Genomic DNA, 23,195 nt, shown 5'->3' on the forward strand with positions numbered 1-23,195 from the left:
ATGAGTTCTGTACAACACCCCCAAACTTTAGGGGTTATGTGATGTTAACCATTAAAAATACCCCAAAACCCAATCTTACACGCACCGAACATTTTGCACCCATTTCCGCACCGATAATACCACGTTTAACCCGTCGCACTATAAATTGAAAGGGCAGCAGAAAGACGAAGAGAGAAAGAACAGAAAACGAGCGGTTAGAGAGAGAAGAGAAAGGGCCTTCGTCCATTCTCTCTCCCTCTCTCTAAATTTAAAGGAAAAGAAAAAAGAGAAAATTCAACAATTTCTAATCGAACTCAATCTTCCTTGGATTAATAAACAATGGGGAAGTACGAGTTGATAAAGGGCGAAGAGATCAACGGTATCGGTGATCCCAACAAGAACCTGCTCTCCATCGATGGCGGTCGCATGTTAAGAGAGATCCGCACCGGCCTCGCGTTCGTCGACGTCTTGGAACAGCCCAAGAAGCCTTTCCCTTTGGCGCAGTCGCGGCTTCCGCCGCCGGCCGGCCGCCACAGAGACTAGTGTCTTCGACGTTTTTCGAGGGCTCACCGTAGCGGTACGGTTCTCGATCTTCATTTGTTATTTTTTTAGTTATAAGGATTAATGAAGAGTTGGTTTCGAATCAAGAAACCCCGCCGCCAAAATGAGATCTTTTATTTAAAATAATTCGTTTATAAAATGAAAAATAGCTAAATGGGATCAGGCTTCGATCTGTTGCCAAGACGATGGCATTCATTGCCCGAAGAGGGAAGGGGCGACCTTTTATGGCGCCTATTCTTCTCATTTACTAGGATGCCACCGCTTTTTTTGTTAATCTTCGTACTGTGCCACTGCCGCTTTGACGGTGGGAGTGGCACTTTCGTCATTAAGGCGAAGAATGAGGGTGGTAAGTTTAGATTCCGGTGCCGGTGTTAGTGTTTTTGTTTTGTTTGTGCTCCCGCCTAATGGGTACCAGAAAGAGGCTTCGTGGGGCCCACCCATGTGTGAGATGGGGAGATCGGAACTTTTGCACGTTGGTCCTGTCCGAGCATTAATTATTTACTATTTCTTCTAGTTGGGAAAAATATCTGATAGATGGTACTATAATCTTGATGACCCCTCTATAAAGAATCATATAAAGAGGGCAAGGACACACTTACACGTGTTCAGCATAATTTCCGTGGGGTGATCTTTCTACCGCTTGAAATGCTTCGATATTTTACTTGTACCGATACATCTTACTTGTTTACATAGATTCCTATAATTAATTTATTTATATCTAATGCTGATTTAAAATTGATCATATAATTTTCTTTAAAGTACGGTCTTTAGTATTTCCAAGTGTCAAAATTTCAAGTTGGGCTGCCACATGTCATCTGTGGTAATCAGGCCGTCCAACGGCAGAAGTCCGTGGTCACCTAGTAATTTCTTCGTCTTGAATTTTTTTTTTTTTTGAGTGATGACAGATAAAAACAAAGAGTATTATGAGTCAGATATGTGATGTATTGGGACTCACTCGTTCAATCCAGGCGAGTCCAGCTATCGGGCGTCTTCTCCCTTCACTGGGTCTTTGCCACGTGTCCTCAAAATTTGGTTCTCTTTGGATCTCGTTGATGGTGTTTGATGAATTGCGTGAAAGAGAGTAGTTAGTATCTCGTCAATGGGGCTTGACGAAATGCCTCTGGGAGAGTCGTTGAAGCATGTGAGACTTCATAAAATTAAAGGTTGGCTTAATTTCACGTAACCTTCCTAATCTTTATTTATCTCACAAAACATCCTAAACTTTAAGGGCGTCTCACAAAATTTCGTGAACTGTGAACATTTCTCACCTACACCTCGTTACATGTATTTTCCAAATATTCCAAATTTAGGAGGGGTCGTATATTGCCCGTAGATGACAAACTTTGAGAATTTACTGTCAAGCACATGTTAGCTATTTGCAAGTTACTAGTGCGAGGGCCCAATAAGAAATTGTTATAGTTAAAGGAGGAATTTGTGAGGCACCGCAAAGGTTATGTTGGATAAAAAAAAGCTTAGAGGGTTATATTAAATACCCACTAAAGTTCTTGGGGTAATGTGAAATTAAGCCCAAATATTTCTCAGCGCTTAGATAGCTAAGAAAATCCATTAAAATTCTCTGAAGTAACTCAAAAATTAGGGTTTTTATGTATTATTTTTTCTCCAATATTTAATTGTTATGTTATTCTAGAATAAGTAGTTTAATTGTTATGTGAGTTGGCTAGTCCTTTTAATTTTAGTTTCTGATTTTCATTCACCGACAATAGAATAGAAGAGCATATCGATCCAAACGTACGATATAATAGAGCTAACCACGTGGCTCCTTCACGGGCACATATAAACATAGCACCAGTTGTTTTTGTCTAATCTCCCAATTTTTGGTCTCGTAAAGTAACCCCATTTCTAGGTCCATATCCATAATCTAGGCGTTTAAGCAATGTATGCCCTTTTTAGCTCCCTATATAAATTAAAATGGATTTAATTACAAATAGTCTCCTTAATATCACCTAATTGTGAATGGGCCCATTGTATTCTATTTATGGTGAATTGATCCCTGTAGTATTGGCCAAGCACGTACGGATACACCCTTCTTCGGGAGTTTTTTCGAATCTTTTAAAAGTAAAAAAATTAGAAATTGGCGGTTTGTCCTCACGAAGAGAACTGCCTCCTTAAAGCATTTTTAACGATTTTAAGAGTAAAAAAAATGACTCATGGATCTTTTCACACAAATAGAACTGCATGGGGTTTATTCGCAATTGGGTGATAATATAGGGGGTCAATATGGGATTAACCTTTAAATCATCCTATTATATCGATTTATTCTCCAAAATAAAAAAAATGTTAGATTTATCCACGTTAATAAGTTATTTATAATTGTAGAGGCAGTATGGAAGCAGTATCCTTAGATAAATGAGTAAGTAAATATAATGCTACTTAATGTGTCATTAATTAATTTGTAAAACCATCAATAAGTCACCACGCAATTTTGTGAAAAGTGGCTTAGATGGGTCCGCCGAATGTGCGTGTTGTACTTGGGTCTATTGTAGGGTACACTTCAAAACTGTTTTCCTTGTTGAGAGAGTACCAAACCATGAGTGAGTTGAGTAGCAATAATACAATTTTCTACATGTCATTAATTCATGAAATCATTAGAAACCAATCACTTTTATGAAAAGTGAACCGAACAACATGCACATGTATTGTATTTGGGTATCTTGTAGGATACAATTCAAAGATCTCAACTGATTAGATTTGGGGCCCTTTGAGTGCATCACAGGTTTAGGCCTTCTACTGCTTTGGGTTTGAGTCAGTTCCGACCTTTAAACCTAAAATTGGGAAAGTTTTTATTTACGGGGGAACTTTGGTTGGAAAGCTAACGTGATAACAAAGAATTGTTTTTTATAGTGGACACTTTTGTTGGGTACCTGACTCAACAGCGCGTGATTGCTAGGATAAGATACTGCACGCTTTTCATTTTTGGAGGGGTGCTTACCTTTATGGGATCCTAATCACAAGCAAGAATACGTGCTTGATAATTTGTGGAAAGGTGCGAACTTTCCCTTTTTTTTCGGACAAATTTTCAAAACCAACCCTTTTCATGATTTAATTGCTAAAAACAACCCGTTTCTGTTTTATTTAGAGAAACCGACCTGGTTTCAGCACTGTCGCTGAAACCAGGTCGGTTTTTGAAAAAAAAACTTTACGAAACTTCACGGGAGTTGAACTCCCGTGAAGTTTTTTCTCATAACAAAACTTCACGGGAGTTGAACTCCCGTGAAGTTTGGGAAAAAATTTTTCAAAAACCGACCCAGTTTCAACCAACTGGGTCGGTTTTTATAAATAAAATAGAAACGGGTCGTTTTTTGCAATTAAATCATGAAATGGGTCTGTTTTGAAAATTTGTCCATTTTTTCCCTCTTCTTTATTAGGGAGGATGAATGAATTTGGAACATTAGAGATGCCGAGGAATCAATTTTAAAGCATCCTGAAAGATAAAGGGGTCTTAATCATTGTTAAGGTGTTGCCTCTTGGAGGTGTTTAAAGCTAAATGAAAAGGAATAATCTGAATATTGCTTTTGAAATTACCTAATATTAATAAACAATCTTTCTTTTTTGTGACTATGTGATGTGATGGTCTAGTAGAAATCAGAAATATGGAGTTAACGTGTCAATGATTTGGTCAACTGTAAGTTGCAATCAGTTAGTGGTGAGAAATGCTTAGGATTGTTTAACTGAGATATGATTGTATATATGAAAAAAGAGCCAGATGTTTATGACCTAGAGATTCAAACTTTGATTTTTTTTTTAATGACGCGCAGAAAAATAACTTCTAATTTAGGGAAACTCATAATATGATGTAAAATGATTGGTGATCACCTGATAATTACATTAATCAGTGAATCTCATTTATTTATTTTTATTATTTATGGCCTCGTTGTGTTCTTGATGTTTCGCTCCCTACTCCTGATTTTTCTGACCCACCAATTTAATAGTTTCAAGATATGTAAATAAACAAAAAGGAAAATAGTTTTAGTAACCTAAAATTGTGTATAGAATGGGCGATGCACATGTTATATTCCAATATGGCATATGTCAAAAAATATCATACCAATCGCCTCCTAGTGTGTAGCCGCCGCCTTCTAGTGTATAGCTGCAGCCGCCTCCTAGTGTTTACTGATTGTGTGTGTATATATCTTGCGTATCTTGTAAATCTGATTATCATGTGTGAAGTCCTCTTCAATACAAACTTAACATGGTATCAGAGACCACACCACAAATTAACCCTAATCCTAGCTCTAGTCATCGTCGTCGCCCAACGTCGCCGTCATCGTAGCCCTCCGATCTCGAATCAGGTCATCAGCTGCCCTCGTCATCAGCTGTAGTGGTCAAATCGCCGCCAGCGCTCGCAATCACTGTCGTGGTTGAATCGATCGCTGCCGTCGTCATCCAGCCGTCATCGTCGCCCGACATCGTTGTCATAGTAGCCCTCCGATCTCTCATTAGCTGTCCTCGTCGTCGATTCAGGCCCCCATCGAACTCGTCGGCCGCAAATCAGCTGCAACAACGTTGCCCTTAAATCGCCTTCATCTGCTGAGATCTAGGGTTCTTTATCCTTGAGATCTTTTACCTTCAAACCCATCTTCAGCAGGCCCATCTTTTATCCCCAAAAAAAACCTATCTTCAGCAAGCCCATATTTTATCTCAAAAAAAAAAACTACTTTAGGTCTTGTTAAAAAAATCACAGCACACATTTCCATCCCTTGATGTGCAACTTACAAATATCGAAAATTACACTGCATGGTCTCTCACTATGCAGTATAGTTTTAGAGCATTCGTAATATTGGTTTATATTGACAGATCTCTTCGTTGTCCATCCAAAACTATTACTGTGCCTTCGGTATCTATATCCTCCATATTGGAAGTCACTTCTAGTGATCCCACTACTGATGACTCTCAGATCACTTATTCTCAGTGGATCTGTATTGATCAACAAATCATGATATATATTATGCGTTCTGTAGCTATTCCTATTCGGCTCTCCCTTGGACGAGCATCTTTATCTTGTGAGCAGTGGATAGTTCTCAATCGCATGTTTGTTCAGACTGAAGCTGCTCGCGAGTATCAACTTCACCAAGCTCTTCAGGATGCACGTCGGAGTGATCGGTCTATTAAAGAATTTTATTCCTTATTATCAGGCTATTTGGAGGAATTGCAGATGAAGGAGGACCCTGTTCCTAAGATGGTTCCAGCCTTTGCCATAGCAATTCAAAAATAACATGACCGTCAATACTTATATCACTTTGTCATGCGCCTTCGTTCTGAGTTTGAAAGCTTATGTGGACATATTTTTTATCGCAGTCCTCTCCGTAGTCTCCGTGAAGCCGTGGCTGAGTTCATATCTGAAGAGACGCGTCTTCAGATGCTCTTCCCTCCAGTTATTGTATCTCAGCCATTACCCTCATCACATATTGTACTAACTACTTCTCAGCAATGCTCTTCCTATCGGGGTCTTTCTAATAGTACATCTAATCTCTCTCGGCAACTTTACTGTCGTTATTATAAGAAACCAGTTTATCTTATTGATAAATATTGTAAAAGACTACCTCGTCCACACTTGAGAAGATTCGATCCCCATTTGCTGCTTCGGCTGATGTTAGCCCTACTCCTCAAGGGCCGCAGACTTCTAGCCCTCTCTATTCTGAACAGGTATTAGAGATTATCGCATTAATAACCAAAAATCTTAGGCTTAGTGGTGCTGCCTCCAGCTCAGATTTACTATCTTGTCTGCTCATTCTGGTACTTCTACTCCTTAGATATTCGACTCAGGTGCATCTCATCGTATGACCTTTGATAACTCTATTCTTACAAATTCTTCACCTGCTCCCTCTTCATTAAGCATTTATACTGCTAATGATAGTTCCCTTGCAGTTTCTCAGTTAGGTGATATTACTTCAAGTTTTGATAGTTCTGATCGTCTAACATTATCGCCTGTTATTCATATTTCTAAATTATCTACGCAACTTTTATCCATTGGGAAAATTACAGATTCGATTGCACTATCTTATTTAATGCTAAATCTTGTGTTGTCTAGGATCATACTGGCTAGAAGATTGGAACATGTCGTAGAGTTAATGGACTTTATCAGTTGGAGTTTTTACATCTTTCCACTCCATCCAACATTGGTCATGGACTCTCTGTTTTTTATCTTTGGCACCGTCGCTTAGGTTATATCTCTAATTCTCGCTTAAAACTTTTATCTGAATCAGGTGTATTAGAAAATTTAAAATTCTCTACTTTATCAAATTATACTGGGTGTCGATTAGCTAAACAAATTGCCCTACCATTTTCCTCCAGTAATAAAATTATTTTAGCCTTATTTGATTTGATTCATTCTGATATCTGAGGACCTGTCCCACTACCATTATTGTCTGGTTATCGATATTATGTCAGTTTTATTAATGACTATTCCCCTAACTACATCTGAGTATATCTCATGCGTGCTCGTTCTGATATTTTAAATATTTATAAAGACTTTACAAATATGATTCACACCCAGTTTCATAAACGTGTAATGATATTTCGCCATGATGGTGCCTGTGAATATATTTCTTCGGCAATGCAATTTATTTTTAAATCACATGTCACTCTCTCTTAGTAGTCTTGTCCACACACTCATGAAAAAATTGGTGTTGCTGAGAGAAAATATCGTCACATTCTCGACACCGTTAGAGCTCTTCTGATATCAGCATCTGTACCTCAATATCTCTGGGTAGAAGCACTTCTGACTGTTATTTATCTTATCAATATTACTCCATCTTCTGTATTAGCTGACACCTCTCCATATTTTTAACTTTTCAAGTCTTAGTTTCGCTATTATCTTCTACGCACTTTTGGATGTGTCTGCTTTGTCCTACTTCTAACTCATCAACGAGATAAACTATCTTCACGCACTGCACGATGTATCTTTCTTGGCTATAGCACCGTTCACAAGGAGTATCGTTGTTATGAACCTACCACTCAAAAGCTACATATTGCCCGTCATGTGACCTTCTTTGAAAATATTTCCTATTATACTACCTCAGATTCAGATTTCTCATTTCTTCAACACCCTACATTATCTTCCACTACTAAACCTGTGTCAGTGGAACTTGTACCTTCGTTTGCTCAACCGACTCCCTCCTTCACTCCAATGACATCAAACGATAGTACTCTTGTGATTTATCCACATCTTCTAGACATCCGCCTATTACATCCCCTTTACTGCAAGATACTCCTACTTATGCCCCCTCTACATCTGTGCCAGCTTCTCTTGATGTGACTCCTCCTCCTCGCCACAATCCTCCATGAGATCATCATCCCCCTGGTTGGTATGCTCAATGTGTCACTAGTGCATATTCTCCTAAGTTTGTATCTTTTCTTATTGCTATCCACTCTATACATAAACCTAACTCATATTCTAAGGTAGTTAAATATCCAGAATGACAACAAGCCATGACAGAAGAGTTTGAGGCTTTTCGTCTGACTAATACTTAGGACCTTGTTTCTCTGCCTTCCGGTGTTAAACCGATAAGCTACAAATAGATTTATAAGGTCAAGACTCGATCTAATGGTTCTATTGAGCGATATAAAGCTCGTCTTGTAGCTCGGGGATTCTCACAAGAGTAGGGTATTGACTATGAAGAGATTTTTGCTCCTGTTGCGAAAATGACATCCATTCGCACTCTCATTACTGTTGTAGCTATAAATCATTGGCTTTTGTATAAAATGGATGTTAAAAATGCTTTTCTTAATGGTGATCTGTTTGAGATTGTTTACATGTAGCCACCTCTTGGTTTTTCTTCTCCTCCAGGACATGTCTGTCGTCTTTGTCGTGTTATATATGGTCTCAAACAGGCTCATCGGGCTTGGTTTGAGCGTTTTCTGCAATCCCTTCTTTCTATTGGTTTCATTGAAAGCCTAGCTGAATACGCTCTATTTTATCAGTCATAGACCTTCGGTACAGTCATTCTATTACTTTATGTTGATGACATGATAATCACTGGGAGTGATTCCTCTGTCATTACTTCCTTAAAGAAACATCTTCAGAGACAATTTGAGATGAAAGATTTTGGATCTCTTCATTACTTTTAGGTATTAAGGTTGCTTCCTCCTCTTGTGGCTATCTTCTCTCTCAGCAGAAGTACATTGCAGACATTATTGAGCGTGCTACTCTCAGTGATCTTTTCATTTCTCCCACTCCTCTCTCCACACCGATGGAAATAAACTTGAAGCTTCGACATGATGATGGAGATCCCTTATCTCAGCCTACTTGATATCGGGAACTTGTCGGAGCATTGGTTTATCTATCAGCAACACGTCCGGATATCGCCTATGTAGTACACATCTTGAGCTAGTTTGTCAGTAGTCCAACTTTCATTCACTATGCAGCTCTCATTCAGGTTCTTCGATATCTCCGTGGCACTATAACCCAATATTATTTTTCCCTTCAGACTCTTCTTTGTCTCTTCGTGCATATTTTGATGCTGAATGGGCTGATGATGCACACACTCGACATTCCACTACTGGCTTCTGTATTTTTCTGGGTTTATCTCTCATCTCTTGGCCTAGTAAGTGTCAAACCGTTGTCACTCATTCTAGTACAGAGTCCGAGTACATCTATGTTATATAGGAATATGATGCATTCTAATGAGAAAAATGCAGAACAAAAGGAAATGCTAAACTGCTTGCTAGTTCTATGGTTGGTGTTTTCTTTCATACCTTGAAGTTGGGAAATTCTTGGTATCAACATGTCTGCGAACAATATATAGAGCCTACATGTGTTATTGTTAGAACTTACAAAAATTAATTGATGTGATATGGAGATGAATCCCCTGTCATAAGTAGTTGGACAAGAATTTTAATGGTTGAAATGGTCACTTGGTTTCTTTTTTGGCTAACAGTCATCAAATAGATTGGACCAGAATTTTACTCTTTTTGTCAAACAAGTCCTTATCAAACAAATTGATGAAATATTCTTCCATATTCCATGATCATCTGCGACGAATTCAGCTTAACTCAGCATTTTCTTTTGCAGCTTATGATTTTGGTCGATAATGTTGGTGGAATTTTTCCTGCAATCAATCATTCACCGTGGAATAATGTAACTCTTGCAGATTTTGTAATGCCATTTTTTCTGTTTATAGTTGGAGTTGCACTAACTCTTGCATACAAGGTATGGCTAAAAACTACATATCTGTTTTTTTACGTTTGGTTTTATCACCTATTCTTCAAGGCTTTACTAGTGGTATTAGTCTGCGAGTTTATATTATTGTTGAGCCGTAAACTTTAAAAGCATGGTAGTGTGGGTAACTTTGGACCTTTGAGAGGTTAACTGGAAGTAATCCTGTGCAGAGAGTATCAAACAGAGCTGTAGCTACAATGAAGGCTATGCTTCGAGCGCTCAAGCTGTTAATCCTTGGTCTTGTGCTTCAAGGTATGCAAGCACTCGTTATTTTCTTTATCATTTTGGGCACTTTGATATTTGTTCAAGGTATAGAAGTTGTATGCATTCTTCTAATATTATTGTTTCAGGTGGCTACTTCCATGGTGTCAATAACTTAACTTATGGTGTTGATCTTTTGACCATGCGCTTGATGGGTGTGCTGCAGGTAGTTTATGTTTCCTGCTTGCTGCTTTTCATTAATATCTCTTGTTAATAATTTTTGAATCATGGTAAATAAAAATGTTACAGCTGCTATAAATTTATGAATTTTGATATTTCCATTCATAACTCATATGTTTCCAACTCATGTTGGTAGCGGATACTGGATACATAATCATATTTGATCCAGTGATTAGTCAATGTACCTATGTAATTCTTACATCCGGAGCTGCAGATATGTCCTTTAATTTCTCAAGTTTTAAGGGAATCATGTTACTAAATTAGAATATTTTGCTTCCTGTAGAGAATTGCAATTGCATACCTATTGGCAGCAATATGTGAAATTTGGCTCAAAAGTGATGATGAGGTTATTTCTGGATGGTCTTTGCTCAAGAGATACCGATTTCAATTGTACGCTTCTTTTTTCTTAGTTTCTCACAGTATTAATGGGTAGATATTACATTAATGCATGCATGTTCGTCGGCTCTTTTTTGACTGTTTGAAGTAGCATTTATAATAATGCATTTTTGTTTTTCCAATTATGCTTGGAAGTTGAAAATCAATTTTTGTAAGCATAATAAAAGAAATCAGTACAGTTATATGTGCTACATAAAGGAATCAAGTAAAATGTGTTATCAAAGTTAAACGATATTGCGGATTCCAGAAATTTCAGTTACTTCATAGCTTTGTTACTGTTCTGTAATTGCATTTTCTTTTTCATTTTTATTAGGTTGGTGGCCTCGATACTTTCTGTGGTCTATATCACCCTCTTATATGGTTTATATGTTCCTGACTGGGAGTATCAGATATCAGTGCAAGGATCAATCAATTCATTCTCAGTATGTTTCTTCTTTATTTTCTCTTATGCTTACCATATAACATGAAACAACTTAGATGTCCTAATTACTTCTCTTCATGTATAGAAACATGCTAAGCCTATTTAGGATATAAAACCGTATACGTTATTTATGGCTTATACTGTAGACATAAACTTCACATTTATTATATTTATTTTTATTTGTATTTCTCTTTCTTTTTCTTTCTTTCCATATAAGAAGGTCTTCATCATAATCAGGTGAAATGTGGAGTCAGAGGTGACACAAGTCCTGCTTGCAATGCTGTTGGAATGATTGACCGCAACATAATGGGCATTCAACATTTGTACAAGCGACCTGTTTATGCTCGGACAAAGGTTGGTAACATGGCATTATTTCCATTTTTTTATTCTTTCTCTGTGCAGGATCATAACAATGTTTTTCTCTTATTTCCTAAGCAATGCAGCATCAATTCTCCAGCTAAGGGACCGCTTCCAGTAGATGCTCCCTCATGGTGTCAAGCTCCTTTTGATCCTGAAGGCCTTCTAAGGTATTTTCACGCTTTCTTCATATCATGATCTCTTTATATTCTGTTTAGCTTCCTGTTTGTTGAAATTATCTCTTTGTCTACACTTGTGCAGTTCTGTGATGGCAATGGTCAGCTGTTTGATAGGTTTACAGTTTGGGCATGTTATCGTTCATTTGCAGGTAATTCTGCCTTCTATTCTGGATTATTTAGGATTCAACTTTTTATTCAGTAGTTAATCATATTACCAACTGTATAGGATCATAAAGAGAGGCTTGTGCACTGGATGGTGCCATCCTTCTCCCTTATGGCCTTAGGCTTTTCCCTTGACTTTTTTGGTATGAAGCTTTTCATCATCTAGCCATCTTTCATGACTACTTATGTATCAATATGTACCAATTTTGTTAAATCAAGCACTTTTCGTTTTCAGGTATGCATATAAACAAGGCTCTCTACACGTTCAGTTACACATGCCTCACTGCCGGTGCAGCTGGGCTTCTTCTTGCAGGAATATATTTACTTGTGAGATTTAATTAACTATATTTCTGGCATGAAATGTACCGGTATTCATTTATTTGTCTACTAAACTGATAACTTTATGTTTTTGTTTTGTTTCTCAACCTCTAGGTTGATGTCTATGGCATCAGGAGACCGACCTATGTATTCGAGTGGATGGGCATGCACGCTCTCATGATTTATGTCCTAGTAGCATGCAACATTGTCCCTGTTTTACTCCAGGGTTTCTACTGGAGAGAACCCAAGAACAATCTTGTAAGTCCTCTCTTTTGTTGGTGAAGTCTGCCACTTTACTTCTCAATTGAAACAATGCTGATTCATTAGCATTTACATATATTTCTTCAGCTGAAGTTGGTTGGAGTCTGAAGACCTGTGGCTTTCTGTGTTGTCTTCATATCTGGGGAATATCTATTACTGTGTGGCCGGCCTCAGTTTTGTACATGTGATAGGGACAATGGCGATCATATATATATATATGGATATGCAACGGCTGCAAAGGGTATCCATAGTTCGGCCACAAGGGGGGAGCGCTCGAGATAGGAAATATTTTGTTCTCTTCGAGCTTTGTAAAGTCCTGATTCTAGAGTTTAGAGATACAGTTTAGTTATCAATCATTTCATGGGCATACATTACATATTTAAAAGCATATAGCACAACATTAATCTTGTTATATGTGGTTCTACGGCTTATCTGCCTCTTCAATGGAAGTGATATCCGTGGTTATGCACCTAAGGACCAAACTAACCTCTATATGAACCAAGAGAAGTAGTAACGATTCAAATTAGATATATCTTTTTGATAACTTATTAATAACTAAATTGCAGGATCAATCTCGTGTCAATATTGTGTTGGGGATTTAAAATAATCAAATCAAATCCGTACCCTTTCGGATCTTGTGTTTGAGAGTTGAGCAAGAAAGAAATTCACCACCAATCAAAGATAAAAACTTGTAAGAAAATAAACCAGAAAGAACACACCAGATTTAACGAGGTTCGGCAACGTGTCTATGTCCTCGGAAGCCACACTACACAATTCTTTGATTACTTGAAGAAAATTACATTGCTTGCAATTGGCCTCTCTCTCTCTCTCTAAGATTTCTAACCTCAAAGAGCCCTCAAAACCCACTTTTTTGTGCTCTTTTTCTCTCTTAAACCCTAAAGGGACGTGTTTCTATTTATAACAAAACACAATCCCAAACAGATTAGGATTCTAAAACGAGTTTGCCACACCCTGGTGTGGTGCAGACCACGCCCATGGCAGACATGGCAGACTCTGTCATTCCCTGGTGTGGCGCAGACCACACCCATGACAGACAGGGCAGATTCTGCCACAGCCTGGTGTGGCGCGGACCACACCCATGACAGACAGGACAGATTCTGTCACACCCTGGTGTGGCGCGGACCACACCCATGGCAGACATGGCAGATTCTGTCACACCCTGGTGTGGCGCAGACCACACCCTGGTGTGGCTCAGACCACACCCATGACCTGTCTTAAATTTTCATGCAATTGTTGATTTTGATTCTAGGTTTGGGTCTCCACTCTCAATGTAATGACCGTAAATTTCTAATACGGGTTTAAATAATTTTTGGTATTTAAATATTAAATATTATTTTTCTAAAAGAGTATTTGTATTTTTCCTAATTTCTCTAGAATTTTCTACAATTTAAAAATACGATATTATGTTATTTTAATAGTTTTGCTAATTATAAATTTAATTGTTTTGGTAAAATTTTTAAATAAATAAGTTAATTATTCATTATTATTATTATTATTTTGACCATAAATTTTTAAATTTATTTTGAATAAATTTTATGATATTTTTAAATTATTTAAGGGGGTATTTTTTCCTGTGTTTTTCCTCTCACCAATATTTCACTCTGTATCTCTCTCTCCCCCTAAAACTCTCCCCAATTCACGTAAATCCCCACCTCGTGTTTCCCCCAACTCTCAACCCACATCCTCCCAACCACCCTATCACGTACTCTCTCTCTCTGTCTCATTAAAATCTCCCTCAGTTCTCACTCTCTCTCACTGTCACTCAATCTCACACTCAATCTATCTCTCTCTCTGACACACTCTCTTTCTCTATTATTTTCTCTCTCATTAAAATCTCCAGCTCACGTCTCACTCTCTCTCACTCAATCACTCTCACGTCTCTCTCTCTCTCTCTCTCTCTCTCTCTCACCACTCCTCAGCCACGAAGAAACCAATTCCTCTCCCTCTCTCTCCGTCCAACTTCACCGCCACAACCCTGACCTCCGCCTCCAGCCGCACCACCTCCTGAGCTCCGACGAGCTCCACGGCCCGCCGACCAGACCCCCAAGACCCCGATTTCCACCGCATCTCCTCACCCGCTCGACCGCGCTGGCCAACTCTCGCCGCCGCGTTGCGAAACTCCAGCCGTCGCCTAGATTTGAGCTCAACCGCCAGCTAGCTCTCCTGACCGCCTGCACCGAACTCCGACCAACCCAGCCATCGTCGCCACGTTTTTCTCTGAGCTCAGCTCCAACAGCCGCCCCTGAACTCCGCCTTCAGCTCCAAACGCAGCCGTATCTCCCCAACTCGTCGCCGCCTAGCTCAGCCCACGCCGTCCCTTGCCTCTTCCTCAGACCAGCAACCACCCTGCCCGCCTCCTTCGCCACCGCCTCGAAACCCTCATCCCCGATCTTCCGTCCTCGCCACTGCAACTCACGCGAGCCGTCGCTGCCCTCCAACAGTCCACCGCCTCCTCGTTGCCGACGCCTCGGCTCCTCATGACTTGTCAGCAGCGCCCTCCGCCACGTGCGTCGCCAAATCACAGCAGTGACTAACGCCGCCTCAGCTTTCAGATCCGTCAAACCACTGTAGCCTCGCACGGCGATGTCGACATGTTCGACGAATACCCCGAGGCAAGATCTCGCATTTATCTTATTTTTAATTAATGGCTAATATCATGATATTATGATGATTGGATATAGATAAATTATTTTGTGGTAATATTGTTGTTAGTATGATGATTACATATAATTAAATTATTATTGTGGATAATACGTACTTTTGAATATCTGCGTGGAATGATGATTGCGAGTGTATCGTGAAAATTAGATTAATAATGTTGTTAATTGTATTTTTAAGAATTACGGATATGAAATGACAAGTTATGTGTTAAAATTAGAATTTATGTAATTTTATCGAAATGAAATTAATTAAAGAAAATTTATAAAATAGGAAAATATTATTTTTCATGCCGGAGGGAATTATTATATTATATTATATAAATATTTTTATTTTAAATTAGTTATAATGAGAAATAAGAATAATTTTTGGAAAAAGAATATTATTATTTATGATACTATGACTGATCGTCATAGAGCGCAATATTTTATGTGTAAAACGACATCGGTTTCTAGTTTTCTGTTACCATATTATTATATTAGAGAATACGTAAGTACGGATAATTTGTATGAGAAGTTTGGACATCCCAGCGGTAAGATAATAATGAAGTTCACTCATGTGTTACATTCATGCCATAGTATTTTGTTTATGTATTTCATGTTCATTATAGTTCTCATTTCTGCTTCATAAACCCGTGTAATCATGTTTAACATACTATACTATATTCATGATTTGTTGATGTGTTAAGAACCTTAGTAGTTCATGACTTAGTGATCTTGTGCGTCATGAACAGACCTAGTGACACGTGTGAGTGTTGACTGAGTCTAGGTGGTGAACCCGAATTTAATAGGAATTATGATTGTTCGATTAGAGAATATAAGAGAGTTGTGATGGGGAAGTCCTTGTTCATGTGATCGGATATGATTATTGATGTATCTTCTAGGCTCGTCCCATGATCCAGTGTAGCTTGGGGTTAGTCTGTTGGGTCAAAGTGAAGCCAGTGTAGTCACTTTGGTCCGTGAATCAGATATTCACTCTAGTTTAACTTGAGTTCGAACCAGGTTGAAATCGGATTGCGTGTAGCCCTCTGACCGATCCAGTGTAGCGGCGTATTGGGTACACGTAGGGAATTTGTGAACAGTCAGATATCCGGTGATATGAGTGATGACTTTGTGTGAGAATTGACCAGTGACTTGTTATAGGATGGATTAGTCGAAGGAATTAGATTACCAGTTGGCTTGAGTACTTCGGTTCATTCTGATAGTAACAGATGTTCACTTAAATTGTCAGAATTACAGAATCATGTTCCATCATTACTATTGTTATAGTATGGGTCGTTAGATCGTTTTATTTGTTCATGTGAGATCTTACCGTGTGCCATACACGCTGACGTACACCTGTTTTTTTCTGGTATGCATCAGACTTAGGAGACGGAAAGTTCCAGCTTGACGTGGAAGCAGAGCCAGTGTATGCCGAGCCGGAGTATCCTTCCGATGGAGTGGAAGAACAAACTGAAGCCTAGACGTGCTTTTCTTTCTGTAGTAGCTAATAGAACACTCTTATAGTATTTTCTTTAGTTGGGGATAGATTTGGTTATTTTGTTAGTATTTCCTTTTATTATGGACTATGTATTTCTTATTTTCTAGTTGAACTGTGGTTGTAGTAAGGGTATGTTGAACCTATATTTTATGTCTGGGATGAACTGTTGATGATATGTTTATTTCTTATTCTGGGTTATCTTTATATTCTTACTATTGTGATCGGGAACCTGTGACTGAGATTTATATATTTAACGCTTAGCGTATTGGATTGAGAAGAAAAGAAAAAGAAAAAAAAAGAAAAAATGATAGTATATATATTTCTTCTCAATCTAATACGTCGCGGGCTTGTTCACGCTGCGATTCCCCTGTATTTTGGGAAGCGGGACGTGACAGGTTTTTGTGGTGGCCCATGCAGGTCACGGTCCCGAGTTTCCACTAGTAAGAATGTATTGGATGATTCAAATACATATCATTTTCCATCCGTAAGACTACAATTAAGTTCTTATATTATTATCTTAATAACTATGTTTTAGTTCCTATTTTCCAAATATATTGTTTGATTTTAACCTTAATTTTTTCTTTTGATCCTCGTTCCTTCAGAACCATGGTGGGTACTCATAGTAATGGTAACCCATCCAGTAGCAGTGGTCATATGCCAGAAGCAGATCCGCAGTAGCTTTTAGCGATGATTCAGGGGCTGGTGACGAACCAGCAGTTCTTAGCTGGGCAATTGCAGCAGGAGCCTCAGCACCAGCATCCACCTCGCTCGGAGCCTGGTGTTAGAGAGTTTCGATATATGCGGCCTCCTTTCTTTACTGGTGCTGAGGGACCTTTAGCAGCAGAGGAGTTCCTCAAGGTCACGAAGACTATCCTTACAGTGACTCGTATTCCCCCTGTAGAGTGGGTAGATCTCATGGATGTTCAACTCACGGATACAGCTAGAATCTGGTGGGCTGCTGAGAAGACACACCTAGAGAAGACACAGCTAGAATTAGGAGGCATCAGTTTCAAAAGGGTCTAGACAAGTACATTAGGATGGCTCTAGCAGGTAGAGCTTTGGCAACCCATGATGCGGTGCTGGATGCAGCACGGGAGATTGAGAGCGTGCATAAGGAGCCTGAAGACTCACACGTGATTCAGAGTAGGACACCAACAGCTCCGGTCCGGAATGCCGAGCGTCCCCATCCGAGCAGCAGCAGCAGCAGGCCCGCAGAGACAACAGCACTCTCAGCTCAGCCATTCCCCCCAGAGTCCACCCTTATCAGCGCCCTAGAGTGCAGACTCGCGCCAGCCATCGTGAAGTGTACTCATTGCGGGCTACACTGGGCACACCCAGCAGGAGTGTCGGCAGGCCGTTCTTCGTCAGTGCTACGCCGTGGGATCCCCTGATCATGTCAATTAGAACTGTCCGCCAGTGCAGCCGGACCAGTTTGCACCTCCAGTTCGAGCAGCTCTTCCAGCTCTACCTCGGCCAGCCTCGGCAGCACAGCCTTAGCACAGATCCTATCCTTGAGCTGGGCCTCTACCTCCACATCAGCAGCTTTATCAGGAAACACACAGGCAACAACCTCAGCGACAGATGTTCATGATGTCAGCCATAGAAGCTGAGGCGAACGATCAAGTTATCACTGGTAAAAAAAAATGTTCATCTTAGTCTTAATTGCATATGAATTTTCTTATTATATAATGATATCATGATAGGATTGTTTATGAATACTAAGTTAGTTGCATTTACATCCTCCTAAATAGGCAAGGTTCTTGTTTCTTCTGTACCTGCTTTATCGCTCTTTGATTCTGGAGCCTCCCATTGTTTCTTGTCTCGTCGATTTGCGAGTGTCCATTCTCTTCCTATAACTCCTTTGACTATGGGCTGGAATATCAACACTGGCAGTGGTGCCTTAGTAGCATCCAGTGGTTATGAAGCATGCCCTGTAGTCATCTGTGGGAGGGAACTCTTTGCAGACTTTCTGGTGATTGATTTGCCGAGCTTCGATGCAGTATTTGGGATGGATTGGTTGGGGTCGTTCTTTGCCACCATTGATTGTCGTCGTTGGAGCGTAGTATTCGAGATACCGGATCACCCGAGATTTGAGTTCACTAGTGGTAGCACATCGGCCGGACCTGTGGAGTTCAGAGATAGACCGAAGAAGGCGACGTTTGCTGCCATACAGGTGGAACCCAAGAAGCCAATTGTAGTTCGGGAATTTGAAGATGTATTTCCCGACGACATTTACGGGTTGCCACCGGATCGAGCAATTGAGTTTTCCATAGAATTGAAGCCTGGAACTGTTCCGATCTCCAAGACTCCTTATCGTATGCCTCCAGCTGAGTTGGCCGAGCTTCGGACTCTGTTGGATGATCTTTTGCAGAGAGGCTTGATACGACCTAGTGTATCGGCCTGGGGAGCACCTGTGTTGCTCGTGGGAAAGAAGGATGGATCCAAGCGGATGTGCATCGACTACCGAGAGTTGAATGCGGTGACAGTGAAGAATAAGTATCCACTTCCCCGTATTGATGATATCTTCGATCAATAGGAAGGATCGAGAGTATTTTCTAAGCTGGATTTGTGGAGCGGGTATCACCAGGTGAAGGTTAAGGATTCTGATGGAGCGGGTATCACCAGGTGAAGGTTAAGGATTCTGATGTCCCCAAGACTGCGTTCCGAACGAGATATGGACATTATGAATTCTTAGTGATGCCTTAAGGATTCTGATGTCCCCAAGACTGCGTTCCGAACGAGATATGGACATTATGAATTCTTAGTGATGCCATTTGGTGTGACTATTGCACCGGCAACATTTATGAACCTGATGAATCTGGTATTTTATGATGTGCTAGATAAGTTTGTGGAAGTTTTTATTGATGATATCTTGGTGTACTCTAAGAGTGAGGTGGAGCATGCAGAGCATTTGCGGTACGTGTTGAAGACCTTGAGAGAGCATCGACTATTTGCCAAGTATAGTAAGTGTCAGTTCTGGCTAGATCGTATTGCGTTTCTGGGACATGTGGTGTCAGGAGACGGCATATTAGTGGATCCGGAGAAGGTATCTGCAATGAAGGATTAGCCTACCCCTAACTTGGTGTCTAATATTAAGAGCTTCCTGGGATTGCCTGGTTACTACCGTCGCTTCATCAGAGATTTTTTGAAGATTTCAGAGCCGATGACACGACTTAAGAGGAAGGATATTAAGTTTATCTGGTCTGACGCTTGTGAGCAGGCATTTGAGGAGTTAAAGTCTTGACTGATTTCGACCCCGGTCTTGACAATACCAGATAAGAGCGGGAACTTTAAGGTGTTCTGTGACGCATCTGGTAGAGGATTAGGATGCGTTCTTTAGCAGGATGGTCATGTGATAGCATATGCTTCTCGTTAGTTGAAGAAGCATGAGAAGAATTATCCTACCCATGACTTGAAGTTGGCAGCTGTGTTTTTTGCCCTTAAGCTTTGGAGGCATTATCTGTTAGGAGAGCAAGTGAAGGTGTTCACTGATCACAAGAGCTTGAAGTACACATTTACTCAGAAGGAGCTCAACATGAGGCAACGCTGATGGGTAGAGCTGTAGGCGGATTATGACATTGATCTTTAGTATCACCCTGGTAAGGTCAATGTAGTACCAGATGCATTAAGCCGATTGTCGGTGATCATGACCCTCACAGCTCAGTGGAGACTTCAGCAAGAAGTGAGAGATATGAGTATAGAAGTTCTTCTTCCAGGAGTCACCGCTTCTTTGATGAATCTTCAGATTCAATCGACACTGGCCGAGCGAATCAAGGCAACACAAGCAGGTGACCCATTTCTTCAGAAGTGTAGGGAGCTAGCAGTGGCTGGTCTTCGACCGGAATTTGTTGTTCATGAGGACGGATCCTTACGATTTGGAAGTCGTATATGTGTACCAGGAGGAGATGTTCGAGAAGAATTATTATGGGAAGCTCATAGTTCACCATATTCTATTCACCCTGGAGGTACGAAGATGTATAAGGATTTGAAGCTGAACTTTTGGTGGCATGGTATGAAGAGAGATGTGGCTCGTAGTGTGGCTAAGTGCCTTGTGCGTCAGCAGGTGAAGGCAGAGCATCAGCGCATCGCAGGTCTTTTGCAGCCATTGCCTATTCCGGAATAGAAGTGGCAGCATGTCACCATGGACTTCGTTACTGGCTTACCTCGGAGCACTAGACAGAATGATGTTGTTTGGGTGATCGTAGATCGATTAACCAAATCGGCTCACTTCATTCCTTTCCAAGTAGGACAGTCGACGGAGCATCTTGCTCAGAGATGCATGGAGGTAAAATATCTATCTCTATATGTTCGATGAGTTCCTTTCCAAGAGTGTTAGTAAATCTCTAGTATTGTAGGAGATCGTGTGATTGCACGGAGTTCCAGTGTGTATCGTTTCGGATCGTGATACCCGATTTACCTCAGAGTTCTGGAAGAGTTTGCAGGGGAGTCTTGGGACCAGTCTTAGTTTCAGCACAGCTTATCATCCCCAGACCGATAGGCAGTCGGAGAGGACCATTCAGATTTTGGAGGATATGTTTAGAGCTTGTATGCTTGACTTTCACGGGTCGTGGGAAGATCACTTGTATTTGGTGGAGTTTGCATACAACAATAGCTTCCAGGCTAGTATTGGAATGGCCTCTTTTGCAGCATTGTATGGCAGGAAGTGCCGCTCTCCTTTGAGTTGGGACGATGTTAGTGAACGGGAGATTTTTAGGCCAGAGTTGATTGAGAGATCAGTTGATGCAGTCAGGATCATTCGGGAGCGACTTCACATAGCATAGGACAGATTCAAGCATTGGGCAGATGCGAAGCGCCGGAATTTAGAGTTTCAGCCAGGAGATCATGTATTCCTAAAGATTTCCCCCAACCGAGGCACCATTCACTTTGGAAAGCATGGGAAGTTGAGTCCACGATATGTGGGACCTTTCAACGTATTAGAGAGAGTTGGAGAAGTGGCATACCGACTTGCATTACCACCCGCCCTGGTTGGAGTGCATAACGTATTCCACATTTCTCAGTTGCGAAAATCACACGAAACATGTTTGACATGAAAAAAATAAACGAAACCTGTAATAACCTGATTATTCATAATTTTATGATATACGTACCAGAATTAATAAAAAATTCTTATGAAACCTATAAAAAACCTATAAACAACCTGATTAGTCATAAATATGTATATGACATGAAAAATCACATCAAACCTCAAAATACCAAACATGTACGTAATGGAGACTGAGTAGTTAAGTCAACTACAAGAAATAAAACCAGTTAGCTTTTAAAATTATGGAAGCTTTAAAACCAAGGCTAATACTAGTAGAAAATTTATTAATCCAAATAAATATTATTAGATTCAATATCCAACCACAAAGTAAACATACCGGTCCATATACATCTATAAAACATAATGTTTGCATACCAAATCTAACCAGGAAAAAATATGAGTAAGAAAAGTAAAGATATTGGTGAATATTCATCTACACCATCATCAAAGGTAAGAATATTTAACAATGGACCTGTTTATTTTAATATCAATTTACTATGTTTTTTTATCTTGGAAGGATTACTAAACATAAACAAACCTTTGAAGAGTGGATTGCCTATACGGATGTAGATTGAGAGCAAGGTGAAATGTGTGATATCATGAAATTAATAGAAATAATGCTAAGAGCTAATGTTATAAAAATTATAGATTGAAATAGAAATTGAAAGTGTCCTTACTACAAAGATATATCCAACATTTTCTACAACAAAAATTAACTCCTAACACACGCCCATGAAGTTGGTTACAATGAAGCTATTGCCATTCTGAGTAAGAAATGTATTGGAGAGCATCATTGTCTAATAATCTATTTAAAATTGCTAAAATGAAAGCTTGGACATGTGCTACTTTGTTATTATCATGTACTACTTTGATAATTCATGTTCAAATTTGAATGAACTTTATGATTAAAAAATTATTTGAAAATATTTCTTGACATCACATAAAATAAACCAGCCATATGTATATGAAAATTATGGCTGAAGGCACAGAACTTGATCAATATCATTATTTTTAGCCATCTAGTATAATATGAATAGATATTGCAAGTTGCTAATCTCAGAAAATTTGACAATCATCATAGTCTAAAAGTAAAAAAGTCACCAATGTAAACTCGTGGCATGACAACCAAATACCTTAATAACTCATAGCATTAGCCATCCAATACAATGCGTATACATTATAGGTTGCTTGCGTAGAAAATTTGATCAGTTGTCATGTATATGGTGACTTATAATGTTCCTGCAATCACAAGTTTCAATGTAAAAATTAGTATTGTGCAATATTCACATCATGAAAGATAAATATTCATATGAAACTATACACTAAATGTGGAGGCATATAGATACTTACTATATATTACAATGATATGTTCCATCATCATAATGTTCCACAAACACAAAAAATAACATCCCTAAGAGTAGTTCCCTAAATTAAGCAAGAATAGTCTTTCACCAAAAGTAAGTGGATTTAACAAGTATGTTAGAAGTGAGAATAAAAAATACCACGTTCACCCATATTCTATTGGTCTTCAACCCTCATTGTTGAGAAATGCATCAATCATCTCTTTTTTTTACCAACCAGAGATATGCTCATAAATAGTCTTGATTCATGCTCATTCAAAAAGAGATGACGATAGTATGTATCTAGCTTATCAACACTAAAGTTCTATAGATAAGCATATAGGACCGTGGATAACTTCTCGTTCCAATGCATATTTACACACATAATGTTTGTGCTAAA

General features: G+C 39.5%; 1 protein-coding gene across 1 annotated transcript; it reads left to right on the forward strand.

Annotated features, from left to right (window-relative positions):
* LOC109831537 (heparan-alpha-glucosaminide N-acetyltransferase) lies at positions 463 to 12,665 on the forward strand. Its single transcript, XM_020398873.1, has 13 exons — positions 463 to 556; positions 9,572 to 9,709; positions 9,889 to 9,970; positions 10,069 to 10,145; positions 10,443 to 10,549; positions 10,869 to 10,977; positions 11,214 to 11,330; positions 11,412 to 11,503; positions 11,595 to 11,661; positions 11,739 to 11,817; positions 11,910 to 12,001; positions 12,107 to 12,250; positions 12,341 to 12,665. The coding sequence occupies exons 2-13, from the start codon at positions 9,575 to 9,577 to the stop codon at positions 12,359 to 12,361; spliced, it is 1,122 nt and encodes a 373-aa protein (XP_020254462.1). The 5' UTR covers positions 463 to 556; positions 9,572 to 9,574; the 3' UTR covers positions 12,362 to 12,665.

The sequence above is a fragment of the Asparagus officinalis genome, chromosome 2 (assembly GCF_001876935.1).
Source record: "Asparagus officinalis chromosome 2, Aspof.V1, whole genome shotgun sequence".
Taxonomy (NCBI): domain Eukaryota; kingdom Viridiplantae; phylum Streptophyta; class Magnoliopsida; order Asparagales; family Asparagaceae; genus Asparagus; species Asparagus officinalis.